Raw genomic sequence first — 18,826 nt, forward strand, 5'->3', positions numbered from 1 at the left:
ATTTTTTGAAGCTGTACCTAAACTTCTTTATAGTAAAAGCAAATAAATAAAAGCAAAACAATGGAGGGGGGATAAATTTATTTTGGATTTCAGTGGTTTGGCCATTAAAAATCAAACTAAGCTGCATGTGTCCCAAAAACAACAATGAATTTCACACCCCTGCCCTTAAGTTCCCACCCAGCTGGATAACTGAAATTCTTCATATGACTTACACATTTTGTCATATATTTCAGATCTCAGTTGTTCATTCATCTTTTTGTTACGTACCTTTAGTTATATTTCAAATGAACTTAAAAAGTGCTATTACAGAAAAGTGGAATCTGGCACAGCTTCACCCACTTCATAGAGTGGGTGAAGCAACTTTATTGCTCTATCATTGTGTCTTGGCTTGTCAACATGTGACCCTGATGAAGGCCCCGAGCCAAAACAAGCTTGAGTTTTGACTTTTACTATTACCCTGCTATTCTTTGAGGGAGAAAATTGATATTGATATTTCCAAACTTATATACACGGATAATCCCTCTAAATGGTAAATGGCTGGAAAAAAAAATACGAGCCACCAGGGGCGTTTGAACTCAAAACGGAGATAAAGGAGAGGAAAAGCTTGGTTTTCCTTGGAGTGCAAAGGAGTAAAGGGAGCAATGAAACCAGAAAACCAAACAAAAAGAAAAGAAAAGGAGAGCTCTCCAAGAGGAAATAAAAACAACTTCTTCTTCAAAAAAGATGGCCCAAAATTGAGCTCCTCCACTGTAGCTCTGTCAGTCACACAGACAGGCCTGTGTGAGCAGTAACTGCCTGATAGATGAAACAAGCCAATAATGTCGATGCCTTGTCACTCAGTATCTGTTCACGTCGAAGGACCTGCCAACTGAGTCATACTAACAGGGCTCGGCTATCCTGCTATGTATTAGTTACAGCAATTTGTCTCTGCATCGCTGACAGGCAGAGAGCGGCGAAAAGAGAAAGAGAGAGACGATAGTGAGTGATGGCTGTTAGATAGCTATGCATGACAAGCCTCATTCCAGCGAAGTTCTGACACATAGAGATAATGATTCACACACGTGCTGCACTTGCAAGCCCACACAGGGGCACACACACACACACACACACACACACACACGCACACACACTTATAGGCCCCACAAAGCTGCCTTTGTCGACTGCTGGCAGCCGCTCGGTCACTGCTTACTGACTGTAAAAAAACACACGGCGCCTTGTGTTTATGTGTGTGTGTACACATATGTGTCATGCCTTTTAACCCTTTACAGCTCTTAGCGAGAGTTCTTAGTGCGTGCGTGACGATGATGCATCAGCGTTGACACAGTAAGCCTCCCATATAAGTCACTTCCTAGTGAGCTAATTCTGGATTTGAGGCTCATGCGTGCACTTGTTTGCCAGCACTTTCGTCCACGTTTGGGTGTTTGTGACTGTGTGCGTGCATGTGTGTGTGTCAGGGAGGGGAGTGTGCGGTTACGTGCAGGTGTGTACCTTGGAGGTGATGGAAGGGAGATTCTCATTGATCCTTTAATATCTGGCCTGAGGGGAGGCACAGAACAGCAAAATACATGGGAAAAGAAAAAGTGCAGTTGAGAGCAATAAGGCCAAACAAGAAAGACAAAAAAAGAAGATAACAGGTGAAGAAGCAATAAAAGGCTGAGAGACTGTGGGCAGCAGACAATGGCCATGCAAAAAACAAAACAAACCAAAAAAACATAAGAGGCAAAGTTGGTGACAGAGACGGGGCAAACACAGACACAACAAGAGACCCTGGTTGGATTATGGGTAGTGTTTGTACCTGTGCTCATGTAAATCAGTCAATGTCGTAGGTCAGGGGCTGTTCTGGAGGGAAGACGAGCTTCGTGAGATAGTGTAATGAGAAGGAAAAATCAAAGAAGGAGGTGGGAAGAGAGAGATGAAAGCAAAACGGGAAACGATCGTAAATTTTCACCCGGACAGACAAATAAAAACTCTCATACATTGCCTCTCTCACTCCTTCCTTCCTTCTTTTTTTTGCGACGAATGTGAGCCGGCCTTTGTTTTTCAGGGAACGCCCTGACCCCAAACTCCTCTCCCCTTGTGCCAATCACCCGAAACCATCCCTATAAAACTGAAACCATTGCAAACAAAAATCCCATATGCATTTCTTTATTCTCTTCTCCCAACGGGCTCCCAAATGACCAATAACACCGCGCTCTGTACAAAAGCTAGTATTTATTCTCTCTCAAGTTACAACACAGTATTTTCACACTGGAGAAAAATAAATAAACATCTTGTTCAATAAATAGTATAGATATGATCCATAACCTTTAGCCATATCATCTAAGGCACATTGCAAACACATAACATTTATTCTGGGGGAAAAAAAGCCATCTGTTAACCTCCACGTCTGCTTTTTTGGTATTTAGGAATGTAAAGTAAGTTTAAGGGGAAAAAAAGTTCATCATTTTGGCACTGAAAATGAGATTACAGAGCAGTTTTCCAACTTGCTTCACGATGTTGTCACTACAATCAGTCACCAGAAATCTGTAGCAAAAACACAACCAAGCCCATATCTCCAGTTCTGAAAAAAAAAATCCTGTATCTGTAGCTCAGATACTCAAAAAGTGGACCTATTATGCTCATTTAAAAGTACATATTTTATTTGGACTCTGCAGTTTGAAGCCAGCTGTTTTAGCTCCTTTCTTCTTTAAGCCCATTTTCTTCTGATTGGATGCCTTTTGCAAATGGAAGGTTTGAACAGAACAGGAATATCTGCCGTCAATGACATCACAGGAAAAAAATGTCTAAAACTGGACAGTAATGTGCAAAGGTTTTGAGCCGCCCCTCATTTCTTTATATACTTTTCTAGTTTGGTGTGACAGCCCTTGTTTTTCAACACAGCCTGAACTCTGTTGACAAGCTTTCTTGTCATTTCTTTAAGTTGTCTTTAGGAATAGTTCTCCAGGCTTCTTGAAGGACATTCATGATTGACTTTTGTTCTGTTCTCTGTCGAGATGATCCCACGCTGCTTCAGTAATGTTGAGGTCCAGACTCTGAGGAGGCCAATCCATGATAGTGTTTCACGTTGTGTTTTTTTTAGATGCAGCCCTCAGGTCCTGTGTTGGGTCTTTGCTTCATTTCATCTATTTCTTAAGGGCATGACTGTTTATCTTCTAGTTTTTAGCCTTTCCACCACTTCTTTTTTATCCTCCACTTCTTCAGCTTCCTCCAATGTGCAAAGGAAAAATCTGAAAGACCTTTAAAAAGCCAGGAAGCTTGAGACCACTATAAAAATCACAAAAGCTGCGTTCTTGGAAGCAAAATATAAAGAAGTAAGGGGTGGTGCAAGACTTTTGCACAGACATCCATGTATGAAAATAAATAAAATAAAATAAAGACAAGCATAATGGGTCCACTTTTAAGTCTTTTTCTGTTTGTGTTTGAGAAAGCACAATCAGTTGCTATAGCTATGGGACAAGACATTAGAAGCATAAATGAAAGTTGAGAACAGGGACAAAATGTTGACACTAAATTAAGTCTCGTTTGATATAAAATACATATACAAATTACAATTTGTGGCATTACATGGATGCTGAAGTTATGCAACATTTTATTCAAGACTTTGAGACCACGTGTAGGCTTTGCTGGTTTGCAACTTGGTGATTTTACATATTTACCTGGGCTTAAAAAAATAGACATTAAAAATGTGTATTCAAATGTGAGCCTTAGAGTTGCAGGTTAGTAGATTTCTTTACCCTGTTTTTATGCTTAAGAAAGCTGACTGAAGGCTGGCTCTAGAATCATATTATTGTACAAATCTGACAGTGGTTTAGATGTTCTCATCAAGCTTCCTGTAAGGAAGCAACACAGTATATTTTCCACTGCAGTGTAGTGTGGAAGTATTTCTTTGCTTTGTCTCAAATGTTATTAACATCTCTTGCTGTGAAGTGAAATATGTGAAGAGCTGAATTGACGGGATAAAAGTGAATGGTGTGTTAAGGCAGGAAACACCACAATAATTAGCGTGTGTGTGTGCGTATGTGTCCGGGCAGTATGTGTAGCGCTCTTGTAGGGTTACTGTAACTGACCAGTTGACTTGTGATTACGCAGCAGTACCGCTCTGCTGGTTATTTCCAGAGTCATCCCACTGACTCAGCTTCCTCTCCTTTTCTGCCTCTTTCTCTCCTCCTCTGCGCCCCCATCATCCCTCCGGCCATTTTTCCTCCCCTTTTGTCTTTTGCCCATTCAGAATTTTTCCCTTCTTCCTTTAGAGAAAATGAATGTTTGCTGATTCACACATCTGGGGGTCACTGAATCAGTTTTCACTCAATGGAGGCACTGTCTGTCTCACCGCCTGTCACTCAGTCTGCCCTCGTCTGCATGTGTGTGTCTAACCACCTACAGTGGTATTTCTGTTGATCTATGAGCCGTGAAGTCCGGTAACTCAGCCCAGCCTCAGTGTGTCTAACTCAATGAGCAGCTATGTGCATTAGGCGGGTGACAGTGCTGGTAATGTGTTGGCTTTGTGTGTCTTATATTCCATTAGCACTTCTGGTGACCTGCCAAACAGTCCTTCATTCACTTATTCCAGTACGGTATGAATGCATGTGTTTATGTGCTTTTGTCTGTTAAATCCGTCGGTTTGATTCCACTCAGATTTTGTGCAAATAATTCCCGATATACTGCACTTTTGTGTGTCTGTGTGTGTTTGTGAGCGTGCGTGTAAGTCTTATCAGTGCCTCAGCCTCGGAGCTTCTTCTTGAGGCAGTTAAAGTCCTTCGCCGATCGCCACAGCCAGCTCTGAAGCTCTCGCAGTATCCAGAAACCCTCCACCTTCCTGGTAAAGTCGTTCATTGTCGTCCGTGCCGGCAGCAGGGAAGATGAGGGGGAGGAAGAGGAGGCGGAGGTGTAGGAGGAGGTGAAGAGCGGATTCAAGGGAGGCGAGAGTAGGGAGGTGCCCCTTTGTAAAGATAGAGGGACAGGCTGGGGGAGGAGGGTGTGCTCCTTGCCTGCTCCGAATTGGTAGAGGAGGGAGAGTGTGGACAGAGGAGGTTCGAGAGTCGGGGAGAGGAGGGAGCGAGGAGACCGACGCTGCTTCAGATATCCACTGGAGGAAGAGGAGGTAGCATCTGCGTATGCTTGCTTGTCCTCCTCTTCCTCTGACCCTCTGCTCCCCTCTAGAATGAATCCATCCTCCGCTCTGAGCGTGTCTGGATGATGTGCGTTCAGATTGTAGCTGTATTGATGGTCGTTGGTTCCTTGTTGGTTTTCTGTTTGTTGTTGAAGAGATCCCAAGCCTTTTGTGTCCACATATGACACTTCAAACCCGGGTTCGAACTGCCTCTCCTGTTCCTCTCCATCCTCAGCTATACTTAACAGCCTTCTCCTCCTCACCCATCTCTCCTCTTCCTCCTTTCCTGCTGCGTTTTTTGCACTGGCTGCCCAATTTCCTCTCTCTGGCTCTTCCCTCTTCTCTCTTCTCCGTCTTTCTCCCCTTGCCCTCTCCCTCGATCCGCTACTCCTTCCTCTGGCTGCCTCTGCTCTCCTTGCCTCTTTTCCTCTTCTTTTTTCTGTCAGCTCCTTAGTGACACCATCTTCCTTAACTCCTCTGACTAACTTTGCCCCACTTCTTCTTTGGCCACTACGCTGACCAGACACCGATCTAGATCCGGCTCTCGATCTGTACAGGTTCTGGCTCATGAGCGGAGCTGGTCGGCCACCTCCTGTCCCTGTCTGCAAATACTGCAGCTCACCAGCGTTACCTCTCATGTTTGGAGTTTGTGTAGGATTTGTGTCACCGAGCGCGGTCATCAGTGCAGATATTGAACCCAGAAGTCCATCCAGACCCATGCAGAAGTGCAGGAGGGAGGTCTTGAGTGAGGGGCAGAGGGTTGAGCGGGCCAGCTCCCTGACAGCTCCTAGAAGGACAGAGTAGGCCTTTTGGTTCTGGGCCAGTCGTGCTTTGTTCTCCAGGCGGTGCCACTGGTCCACTCGAGTGGCAGCACTCGGCAGTGTCAGAGCTGTGCTGTTGGGCCGCGGAGGGGAGAAGTCTTTGTCATTAAATGGAGGGCCAAGATAGGTCAGCTGGAGGACAAATGAGAAGAGGAAAGGAGAAGATTTATTATAGTTTATTACAAATTGGGCAATCATTCATCATAACAATTTCAATATCTTCACTGCTATAAAGCTAAACTTGTCAGGGTGAGAAAAAAAAAGTCAAGAGCCACTCTATTTGAGTGCTTTAGGGGGCCTCCTTTTTAACTAAAAGGAAGGCAAATACCATGGTGCTACACAGAAAAACAGTGCACAGTTTATGCAAATACACTGTACAAAGGCTGAGCGGGAAAGTCACCCACTAAACTGTGAGGACTGACAATTGTTTTGCAGTTTGGCTTTGTTTTCTCCTCCAAATTAGTTTCCAAATAGTTCGGCTAACCGGAGGGTTTGAGTAAAAACCTGTCTGATCTGAAATAGCAGTTTCTGTTTCTTGTCTTGACAAAGTCCCAGATCTCAGCAAGTAACATGCAAAAAAACAACCAGCATGATTTTTTTTTTTTTTTGGTTGTGTTTCTTCAAATGTAGGAGGTTTTCTGCTAAATGGTTCTTCATGAGCCTGTTCGCATATGAGAGGCATCATCTGCGGCACATGTCCAGTGACAAGCAGACAAAGTTACAGCAGAATGACATATTCTACCAATGAATTCAAAACTATAATATTAAAAGCGCTGTAGAATTAAAAAGCACTGTTCTTAATACACTCTAGTGCTTCACGCATTAGGGTCGGAGAAGTGTGATATAATTGCAGCCCATTTAAAGCCAGAAAGGAAAGCTGGTAAAATTCACCCTATGCAAGTTAATAGACTTATCAGCATCACTGCCTCATTGTTTAATATAAATACCCAAACCTTTTTATAGTAACATCTTGCTTAAATTAAGGTGTTTCTACATAATGTAAGACAGTTTTTGACTTTCAGCTGCAGTCCTGTCAGCATTCAGGAGTCAGAAAACAAGTAAAGAAGTGTTTTTACAAATTCAAGAGTACTTCAATATGCAGAATTAAATTGGGGGTTGAACCACTAAGCCTCCAATGAGTAGAAAACCCGTTCTGCCTCCTCAGCCACATCCGCCTGCACTACTATCTGCCTATAACATCCATCTATTCTCTTCTGCTGATGCTTTTCAGGGTCAGGGTGGTGGTTGGGGGGGGGGCTGGTCCCAGCTACCATAGGGCGAGAGGAGGGGTACACCCTAGATAGATCACTTTACTTAGATCTTATTTTTGGATCTGATGCTGTTCATCAGGAATTACATCTATATAGACAGAAGTAGTGGGAAGTGCTTTCAGGAGTGTTCTTTAGTTAGTCAAGATCATATTTAAAAAGCAGGGTATAGAGTTAGTATTAATAATGATGAATATGAAGGGGTCTCCATGATGTATAGAGTCCAACAGGGTTGCTTCAATCTCACCATATGACTAGTCACACAAACATGCCATGTACCATGTACCATGAGAAGGTAAACAACTGAATGCAATAAAACATCCTTCAACTACATGAAGACAGAAGTAATTATGTTTGGCAATAAAAAAGAGGGAGATGCATTAAAGCTCCTTCATGCTCTGTTTTCTTGTCAGGTGTACTGCTGTAGTATATGTTAGACAGTCTTCAAAATGTAACAGAGATACACCAACAAGATCACACATAACTCCAGTTTCTTGTATCCTTGCACTGTTTGTCAATTAAATATAGAATTCACCTTAAGTCCCAATGTGTTGTCCAAAAAATATCACAAATATGTTTACTGAGCACAAGCCTGCACGGTCTCTCAAGTCTGCAGGGATTGGTCAACTCAAACCAAACATGGTGAAATGGCTTTTAGCCATCCTGCTGCCTACAGCTGGAATCAGCTCCCCACGGAGCTTAGATATACCCCAACTGTAGCCATTTTAAAACTAAACTCAAAATAAGCTACTGTTCCCAGTTCTCATTATCTGTTACGTTTATTATTTTTCTTATCTTTGGCCTGGCAGTGTTGGGAAAGTTACTTTGAAGTGGTTTACAAACCAAAAATTTAATTCACACAGGGAGCAGCTCAGCTAGCAAAATCGCCCGAGGGAGAAACTGGTAAAAAGAAAAAGCTACTTCATTAATTATTTTGCTGAGAGAAAGACATTATAATATATTACCAAAAAGCCACATGTCAGCTAAATGTCAATCAGTTTAATTTATTGCAAAGAGCTGTACTTGTTTACAAGTATAAGAAAAGAAATACTCCTTTATTCATGGGAAAGTGGAGAAATGCCATCTGTGGCTATCTATATAACATCCATCAGGCTTCCCTTTGGGAACTAGTCCTTGCCTTATACACTCTGTGGGCAAAAGCATTTAGCCACAGCTCTTAATCTTTGAATTGACGTGTTTTTAGTCCCATTACCACAGGTGACGTTACAGAGGGGGATGTCCAAGTGATGAGGCGGATCACATGTAAAAGTCACCAAAGCTCTGCTGAGTAAATAAATGCAGAGCTCTGAATCTCCTCTGACATTAAAATCAGTACAAAAATTGTGCACCTGGTGCTTCATGGCATCAGTTTCCATAGCCTGAGTTGCTTCTGTTGATGTAATGTGTAGTTGGCCCAGTGTTTTTGTCCATATTGAGGACTTTCTGGACTTTCTGGCCAAAAATTGTGTGTAGTTTCAGTTGTTAACTACACAAACGTCCACAGTGTGAATATGAACATTAACTGCAAGCAAGTTACTGCAAATGGCTAAAGTGCCTGTTTAATGACATGTAATTTCACCATAATTTCATAAGGAACCATAACAGATATGTGGCTCTTTATCTGCTAGATGTTCACTAACTATCTATCGTTTTCATTGTTGTGAAGGATCATATTCATCGTCACTGTTAAATACATTCTTATGATAAATAGTGCATTTGTGAGTTTTGAGCTGTTTTGCTTAAGCATTCTCATTTATTCCTGTGTATTTCATGCATATGCATTCCTATTTGAAAATTATTTACTTTTTTTCTCTGATGCAGACATTTTGGTAAAAGACTGAACAAATCACAAAACTACTCACATATACGTCTTTGATCTCTTTCAGCTGATACTCCAGGTACTTGGTGAGCTCATAGGTGCTCTGTATTGAACTCCTCTCGCTGGCCAGGTTGTGGAGAGCATCCCCGGCGGTGGCCATGGCAGCGGCCAATAGCAAGACGAGCTGGTGCTCGACTATGGAGAAACAAAGAAAACACTGTGAGATGTGTCTTTAATGACTTTCACGTCTTGGGTGTCCAAGCGTTAAATAGCTCACGCTGTAGAGGTATTTGCCGTAAAAACAGAGAGGTGAAATTTATTTTCTAAGACGTGTTGTCATTATTTAACTTGGATGATGAGTTTTTAAATGAATTTTGATGATAGGGAGCTCAACAAGCAAAAAAAAAAACAGAAAAAAAGAAAATCACCTCCAGCAACAGTTTCCTAGCTTTTCTCCGGTCGCATCACACTGTTTATAGGGATTTTTTTTACAATATTCCAGTTTATTCCTTTGTCTCTATGACGATGGCCTTGTCTGTTTACATTTTGCCAGGTCAGAGTCATCTGACACTGCCAATAAAGCTTTTTCCGTTTCCAATCTAATTTTAGAGGTTTCTGGCTGTCGGAGGTTTACTCTGGCTTCAAATAAAACCTTGTTTAATAGCTTCAGACAGTCAGACAAATGGCTCCTATGTTCAATGCAGCAGTCTGTCAGGACAGCAGTCGCCTGAACGTGCACACACTCTCGCACACACGCGTTCATTCCTGACCGATAACCCCGAAAACAAAGGCATGTGGCTTTCTTTACAATCACAAACATTAATGTGTTTGTATGGGTTGTATGTTTGCTGTGGACTTCTTGTTTAGGTTTCAGAGTGTTTGTGTAGGTGTTTCATGTTACTGTGTGAGTGTTTGTGAGAATGTTTGTAGCCGTAATTATATATGTGGATTAAATTCGCATTGCTGAGAGTGTATACAATGATTGTGCGTGTGTGTGTGTGTGTGTGTGTGTGTGTGTGTGTGTGTGTGTGTGTGTGTGTGTGTGTGTGTGAGAGAGAGAGAGAGAGAGGGGGGGGGGGGCGGCAGTGTATTTGTAAGAGCGGAAACCTTTCAGTGCCCCTGTCTCTGGTTTCAAACTGAGAAAATTGGAAAATTGGAGCTGAAAGGTGATTTTCAACATTAAGGAACTTCATGTACGTCCACTTCTCTGCGTCCCATGCGCTCTCTCTCTGGACACTTTCACACTTTCTCCTTTGCTCGCTAACTCACTCTCTCAGCACTGCTTCAGCCTTTCATTGGAGCCCTGCAAACATTTCCTCTTTTCATTTCTGCTCTCCATCATCCTCTCCCCCCCCTCCATCCTCCTGACACCCGGACGGCAGGCCGTGATTCATGCTTGTAATTATGGGCAAACCATGCTGCTGCTCAACAGGTGTGAAATATGCATTGCACAATGTGTGTGTGTGTGTTCATGTGTGCGTCCGCTTTCTCTCTTATGCTCAATCTCCTCTGTCTTAGACACACCTCAAGCCTCCTGTTGTTTGACCAGTGCAATCCCTTTCTGCTTCTAGATTAGTCACACTCTTCTCCAGCGTTCCTATCTTCCCTGTCATACCTTTATCCTCATTTTCTCCTCTCAGCGATCTTATCTCTCGCATGCCTTAGGTCGGAATAACAGCAGACAATTAACCCTGATTAGCTCGCCTGCTCCTCAATTTCCCTTTTCTCTCTCCCTTTGATATTTCACTACGGGGGCCCCACAGGACTAATATGAGACTTGAGAATTGAGGGAATTGCTTCAATACCCTGCAGAACATTTACCCCTAGCGTTCACTTGGGTATAAATAAAATAGAATAAATAAATAAATGATTTCGGTTTTAAATAGTCAACACCTTTTTTTCCTTCTCTGACTCACCATATTTGCCATATCAGTATGCACTCCCACACAGGGTTGGGTTGAAACTGAGTGATATGCAAAAGCATCCCAGAAATAACTGCACTGAGGAAGAGATTTAGCTCTCTATAATAAGTAAGTGATTAGTTATGACTCACCCAAAAATCGGAAACAAAAACAAACCACTAGAATACAGCAACAAGTAGGATTAATTATGTTACTTAATTTGATTCATTTTTAAAAAAGCACTGTGACATGGCAACTGCTTCTACTATAGCCTCACTTAATAGCAGATGACAGACAGTTTCAAATTAAAACAGGATTAAAAATGTGTGTCATGCTTTGAGTGACAGGGCAAAATCTAAGCAAACAACGCCCTAACTGCTTGATTAAACAAGACTCTTTCACACCAGGTGACTCTTCCCCTACCCGTTGACCCCCAAGTTGCCGACTACATCAAGGCATTTTCCCAGACTATTTTCTGAGCCCATGGCAACTCCCACACACACCTTGAAGTTAGTCATCCAGGGCAACCCTTCTCAGCCAAGCCTCCTCCTCACTCCTCGTCACCTGTCAGAGGCACTAAGCATCTTTCAGCAACGGCTAAACATTTGGAGCTCATCAAGCAGCTGGCTCCTCCCACTGAACATCCCCCATTAGCATCAAAACACCCCGAAACCAACACAACATCGTTGACTCTTGAAGTAAACAAGCTTGAAGAAAACAAGGGCTCACAGTGTGCAGTGAGGGGTCATTTTCAAAGGGAATAAACAGGTACCGAAAAAAGGAGTCTGGGATGAAGGAGGAAAAATCTTCTTGGCAAAAATCAACCCAAACTGTTCCAAACCGTTTCCTTTTGTCTGCAGCCACATGCTTGGAGATGATTGCCAGACGTGAAAGGCTCTTGTTGTTTTGATTGAGCACTGACATGTCTTAAAGCGGCCTCTGCTGCCGCTAAAAACAACCGCTCTTTTGTACAAGTAAACTCAGATAACTCAAACCGAAAGCCATGTTGTCGTTATATAATATTAGATTGAGTAACGGCAGTATAGTCGGCATATAGCCTGACTTCAAGGCGAGCCCTGTAGGCTTGGGGCTGTGTCTGTGTACCTGGCAGTGGAAGCACACTCCGCAGGGCAGGGTTGAAACCAGAACATTCTCCATGGGAGGATTGCATTACAGCAACACAGGAGTTCCCTACAACGGCCGACCGTGACCTGCTTCCACGCAGTTGTTTGTGTGAGTCTACACACGTGTACCTATTAGAGTTACACATATGCACACATGGGGTGAGGTGGGTTGGGGGGGGGGGGGGGGGGCTCCTTTATTTGCAACAGATCATATTTTTTATCTTCAGTTTGTTCGCCGGTGTAAAGTCAGTTCTGGCGCTCTGGAGTCTGGTTGCCATCTGCAGAGCAGAGCTGAACGTGAGGTTCTGGCAGCAGAGCTTGTGCGCTCCAGATAGTTCAGAATTAAACACCAACACGGGGTCAGGGTTCAGAGTTGAATGTTAGGGCGCAAGGATGTGTTCAAGGATAAAAGGACATTTGACATTTTACACTCCAGACGCTGTTTTGGTAAACCAGTGACCCAGTGTTTGTGGGTGTTGTGTCGCTTCCATCTGAGAGGACTGGTATTTCATCTTTCCCAGCATGCATCACCATTTGAGGTTTTAAACAAGCACTTAAACAGAATTTGGTATTGTGGGAAAACCATGTGCAAGAAAATCTCTCCGGTCTGGTCCAGGAAAAACTCACTCGGGTGCCAAAAAAGGTTGCCCTCCATCGCTCTAACCACTTGAAAGAGGTCTGAAACAGAGATGAAACCTAAGTACATGGAAGATGTTGTAAATCAGCTCTAGATTCATGATGTTTATTATTTCCTGTGTAATGCTGATTGGATAGGATCGGATGTTGTCATGTGCATACATACATATAAGTGCTGTGTGTACAGTACAAGATTTAACCTTTTGCAAACCCAAGCCATGTTTTCCTGAACCAAAATCCAGAGATGGATGCTAATTTCCTCACTCGTCACACATTATTTGTATCTAGTCGCTGTGAAGAATTCCTCTACTCCACCAGAGGACAATATCAAACATCACTAGGGACAGAAATAACTGATGTTTCCAGATATTTTCCACTTTGCTGCAATCCGTGATTGGAATATTGAGGTTATATTTCAGCTCCGTGACTGATTTTTAGTATGCTTTTTTTCTCTCCAGACTTTAAGAAAGATATCCCGATATAATCTGTTCAATATTTGCTAAAATGACCGGACTCACGTCATGATCAGACCAGGCAGCAGACCCTGCAAATACTATTCATGTGAGCCAATGATTGTGATTCTGAGTCAGAGATATCAGAAACTTTTGACAGCTCAAAAAAACAACAACAACATAGTCCGCTAACATCTGGGAACAATTGCTTAGATGTAATTCCTCCATTGGCAGGGACTTCTAAATAATCCTAATACGAACACTAATAGAATTAATTAAGCAAAAGTAAACTAAAATCATACTGTTTCCATTTGTTAGGACAGCACTACAAATAATAACACCACAAAAACATAATAAAATAACACTGCAAAAATGGAACAAATAGTAAAAGCTATTCTAGCCTTACCGACCTCTTCTATGCGCGCTTATACTAAAAGCCACATTCACCCATTCATACACTTTACTCTATTAACTTTAAGCACTTCGTCGAGCTCAAACACAGATGGATGCATCAAATTGGGGATGGGTATCTTTCCCAAGAAACGTTTCTTTCCCTTCTTATTAGGACGACCGGCTCTACCTCCTGAGCCGCAGCCGCCCCCAGCGTTTCCTGTCCATCCCAGCCTGCCGACATTATATGAATGCAGAACAAATTCAAGCTCCAGCTCAGTCTTACAGCCCTCATCAGACACTGTGAGCGTGGGCGTCACTGCCAACATCAACAAGTTCACAAATTATCGATATGTGCTCACTGAAATCCACATCCTGGAGCCACTAAATGAAAAACGGATCCTCTGCCTTGTCTTGTACGCTTGTTGTCTTCCAGCTAACGTGGCAGAGGCTGAGCTGGAGCCTCAATGTGGCTCTGATGACAGAAAGGAAGCATCCGAGCCAAAAATCAGAGAGCTGTTTGCTTTTTCCATTGTTTTAAACTATTCGGCTGCACTGTACCTGGTGGCAATTTTGTCCTCAGCCACACATATACAAAAAAAACATAAACACACCAGTGGATGCCAGGGGGAAAGCCATGCATCGCCTTACTGATATAAAGGATGGGGGGAACACAGGCCAGATGGACAGAAGGTTGACATTCTGGGGTCGGGGTCAGTTTTGTCTATCTGTGTACAGTTAAAGGCCAGATTTATGTGCAGTCTGTACTCAATCAAATGTGCATTCCTTCACTAACTCAACACACACACATGTATAAAGACTGCACACTGGAGTGTAGATCCGTGCATGCACAGGCGTTATACAGAGAAATACATATAAACAAACCTTTTCATAGTCAAGCACACACACACATGTGCAAACTTTTCCCATCCCTTCCCTCATGAGATTCCTTCCTCTGGAGTTTGTTCATGGTGAATTTCAAATTGATCCTCTTGGCACTGGACACACTCTGGGGTTGCCAAACAACATCAATGACCCCCAAAACAAAGGCAAAAGAAAACACACATTAAAAAAATCCAATAAAAATCATGTTCATGCCCAGAATCTCTCTTTGCAACCATTTCTCGCAATTTGTAAACTCAACATCTTCTGCTCGGCTGCGCTTCTCGCCTCATTGTCTGTCTCCTTCTTCTCCTTATAAGCCAATCTACCCCCTCCTATTTTTTTTATATCACTGGATTCCAGTGGCTCCATGCTTTATCGCCATGTTTGGTTTCAATTTCTTTGTCGCTTCATCTCCACCACTCTCTCCTTAAATCTCTCTGAAACATCAAACTTCCATTTTAAAGTCTCCTTCCTTTCTATCCCTAATTACCTTTCCCTTCTCTTCCTTTCACTAATTGGCTCCACTCGTTCCCTCCATCAACATCTCTCATTCCCTCCCTCTTTTTTTGTCAGACCTTCAGTTTTTAATTTACTTCGAACCCCCACCCCTTGCCATCCCCAAACTCACAGATTTTGCTTAGAAAAACACCCCGTAAACAGAATCAGACGAGAATCCGCTGCCGAATCGAGACTCCCCTGCTCCTCTACGGCCTTGATGGAAAGCCGAAGAGCAGAGGTGGGAAATACGGAGCTGTTTATCGAAATACGAGGTAGCACTGAAGAGTATAAAAGGATTGGGAATACAAAGGAAAAAATGCTAAATATTCTCTACTTCCAGCTTCTTAAATTCTTCAGCTTCACCGCTTTTTATCATCTCACAGGAGAGGGAAAATAATAGCGGCAAAACAAGGGATTTACAGTCCTTACCTTCGTCTTTCGGAAGATAACTAACAGATTAAAAGGCACAACTGTCGATAACAGACCTCCTGAAAGTGCCTCTATACACTTTCTATACCCTTAAGGTCAGCTTAGGGTCAACCTTTTAATTTATCCATTCGACAACTGTCCCTATATATTATCTTTTAGATTCATACACCGATTCTCTTTAAAGAAACACCCATGTGCTGGTGGAATACGGGTCCTTATCATTATCGCTTGTGCTCTGAGCAGTTTGACTCTTGTATCATCTGGGTTTGTGTGTCTGTGTGTATGCGCCTGTGTAAATTCACCAATTTACGCCACTTTGTCAAGAACCTTTTACTCAGTTATATGCATTCTTCGGCTTCCCTTGCGCATTACTCACTCCAGCTGAAGTGTTTATGCGTTTCTCTTATACGACGCATTGTTAAATAGTCGCTCAATGTGACAAAAACCTAAAAGAACCGCTGTAACTTTAAAATACTGGCTACACATACACTAAAACTTGGCGATTGGTTACTTTAATAGGATATAAAAGACAGATTTTTTTTGTTTGTTTGTTTTACTGCAATTTTTTTTTTCTGGAAGTGAGGAAGATATTTTGGAGCCTTGAAGGATAGACGGAGGGAAAGAAGAGGAGGAAGAGGAAAAGGGGTCGGTGGAGGGGAGCACGAGGGAGCCGGTGAGGGAGAGTTTTGTGAAGCGAGGGGCCATGTTAATTTGGGAAAAATGTAAACAGCATGTGTAACTGTTCAAAGCGTGACCGACTCATTTTATATCAGTCCCCCCCTGCTCTCTCCGCTCTCTTTCCCTCTGGGTGCTGCTAACTTCTGTCAATCTGCACTGCATTAACCCCTCTACCGCCAGTTCCTCCTTCTCCCTCTCTCCTTCTCTATTTACTTTTATCTGTCTCTCTCCCCCTCCACACACATCTTCCTGACGTTCACGTATACCGTGAAGAATTGGGGATGACGCTGCAGCGAATAAAAAGATGTGAAAGGCTCACTTTATCCTGTTTTCCACCTCCTCTTCTCTCTCTCCATTTATCCCTACCTCTCTTTCTTTTCACCCTGACTTTGTTTTGTCCTTTTTAACCAGCATTTTGGAGTTAATGGGTCCAGCACATACTAAAGCTTTTATCTGAAACACACTGACACTAATTCAAGCCTTGGGGCAATAAAAGTCTTTGTCTGCGTGTGTGTACGCAAAAGTCAGACAGTGATGAGGAAAAGCGTGTATCTGTGCATCTGTGACAAGATAAATTCAAAGTGTGTGTGTGTGTGTGTGTGTGTGTGTGTGTGTGTGTGTGTGTGTGTGTGTGTGTGTGTGTGTGTGAGACAAAGACAGCCGAGCTTTCTGTGTATTTATTTGCTCCAAGTATCGGTTTGTTCTGTAGTCAGCTTTCTGTTTATTGTCCTTCTAAAGTTACACTATACCTGACGTGAGACTCAAGACGGGACAGAGAGCATCATTTCGTCATGGGCCATCCTTCAGTAGCTGCTTATCTTTCCTTCTTCTTTCACTTCTCCTCTTCCCTTCGTCTCCTAGACATGGAGCAGCAGCCGCACCAGTGGTCCCAGGGGAAAAGTGTGTGTGTGTGTGTGTGTGTGTGTGTGTGTGTGTGTGTGTGTGTGTGTGTGTGTGTGTGTGTGTGTGTGTGTGTGTGACTAACGTGAATCATGTACTTTGTCATATCAGTGACAGTTAACTAGACAGGAGCTTTAGCTGCATCTGACCCCCTCAACCCGAGTCATTTTTTTCCCTTTTACTGTGAATAAGACCCCTCCCCATCCATCTTTCGCTCTCACAGACATTTTTCAGCCTTTCTCGCTCTTTTTTTCCTTCTCTCTTCCTGCCATCCCTCTCACATGGATATTTAACACCAAATTACCCTATAATTACATTTCCTATATTTTCGCTCCATTCATATTTCCATCCTTTTTTTTTTTTACTGTGTTTGTTTGTTTTTTTCTGATAACCCTCAGAGAATTGGATGATGGACCACTAAACCCACGTGTGCTCCTTCACCAGTAATTTCCAAATGTGAAGAGATGACTCACAACAACCTTTAAATTCATTTTATATTTAAAATAACAACAAGAAAAATAAATATTAAAAAATTAAATTATGTGATTTCTTTCCAGTATTATAAAAAAAACCTGTTTTGATATTTGGGATAATTTGATGTTTGGTTTTAAGTGGAAGAAACGTACGCATGTTAAACCCTTAGGCTACACAGGAAAGGATCATATTTGCGGGGATTACGCACTAAAATATCCAAACTCGGCGCTTTTGCCACAACTTTTAATCATGATTGAAGATGCAAGGCAAAACAAATTATTAAATAATAAAGCAAACGTTTAAGTGTAAAAGAAAGAAATGTTTAAAAAAAAGGAAATTCCACTTAATTCCACTGTAATTTTACTCTGTCTGGCAACAAAGTTTTTCTTTTTCCCATCATCCCTCCATAAAAGGTTTTAGATTCATGGTCTTACCTCCGCAGAATCTCCTCATTTTCCTCAAATCCTTTTATCCACGTCGGTGCGCTCTCAGAAGTTCATCCACTAAGCGCAGAAAGAACCCGATAATGATCTCCTCTCTCCTCTTGGAGATTAAACAGAACCGCAAACCTTTTTCTTATTTTTCGTCTAATCGGCTCAATAAAATCTGCTCAGGAGAAGATAAAGTGAAACACAGGTGATGCCGATCCAGTCATTTAAAGTGAAATATTTGTTACATTCAGTTGAAATATTAACGATCCGCTGACTATGGTGCGTGTGGTCTGTGCGACAGACTGAATGACGGCGGAGCCTTTTTGTACCTCCTCCTCCTCTTTTTCTACCCTTTCCACTTATTTCCTCCCCTCCTTCACATCCCTGTCTCTTCTTCTCCTTCTTCTTCTTTCGTTATCCGCCTCCTCCTCTTCAGTAAATGGTGGTGATTCACCGGGTTGACGCATCACGGCTCAACTTGACAGAGCCGCTGAACCACGAGACTTGTCACAACTCATTTCTTCCTCTCTCTCCTCTCGTCATCCTCGGGAACCCGATGTAAGCGCGGCCGTTTGATCTTAAATCTGCTTCCTTTTAACAAGGTGCGAGTCCGATTTGATCCGTTCAGCTGAGGCCAGCGTGACCTTCAAATCGTCCGGGAAATACGGAACGAATTAGATGTTTTCTCTCTTTTTCCATTTTATTACAATAATAATTATCATTATTCATTTAACTAAGCATTTACGCTTCCACTTGGAGTAAAAAATAAATTACCAAACAGTCGAAATGTTTTTTTTCTCTTTTGTCCTCTTTACGCAGAGACCAAATTAGTTTAAAAATGTACATTAAATCTATTCGTTTAAAGTAGGCCTAATAATATTGCACAAAAATCTCAAATAAAGTGAAATAACATAACAAAAAAATTCAAGGCTGTATTTTAATTAAACTGGGGCGCAAATAATAAAGGAAATAATTGCGTCTAAAAACATTACGCCTGTTTTGTTTTTTTT

The 18,826-nt window shown here is 42.3% G+C and overlaps 1 protein-coding gene across 1 annotated transcript; it reads right to left on the bottom strand.

Annotated features, from left to right (window-relative positions):
- Positions 1-2,191: 2,191 nt before the first annotated feature.
- Positions 2,192-18,330, bottom strand: clcf1 (cardiotrophin-like cytokine factor 1). Its single transcript, XM_085430405.1, has 3 exons — positions 17,820-18,330; positions 9,062-9,213; positions 2,192-6,063 (listed from the first exon to the last, which is right to left on the bottom strand). Exons 1-3 carry the CDS (start codon positions 17,836-17,838, stop codon positions 4,720-4,722), a joined length of 1,515 nt encoding a protein of 504 aa, XP_085286531.1. The 5' UTR covers positions 17,839-18,330; the 3' UTR covers positions 2,192-4,719.
- Between the last annotated feature and the right edge of the window lie 496 nt (positions 18,331-18,826).

This window comes from Copadichromis virginalis, linkage group LG2 (genome assembly GCF_057382275.1).
Source record: "Copadichromis virginalis isolate Kocher_CV1m ecotype Utaka linkage group LG2, C_Virginalis_male_GT1.1, whole genome shotgun sequence".
Classification (NCBI taxonomy): Eukaryota; Metazoa; Chordata; class Actinopteri; order Cichliformes; family Cichlidae; genus Copadichromis; species Copadichromis virginalis.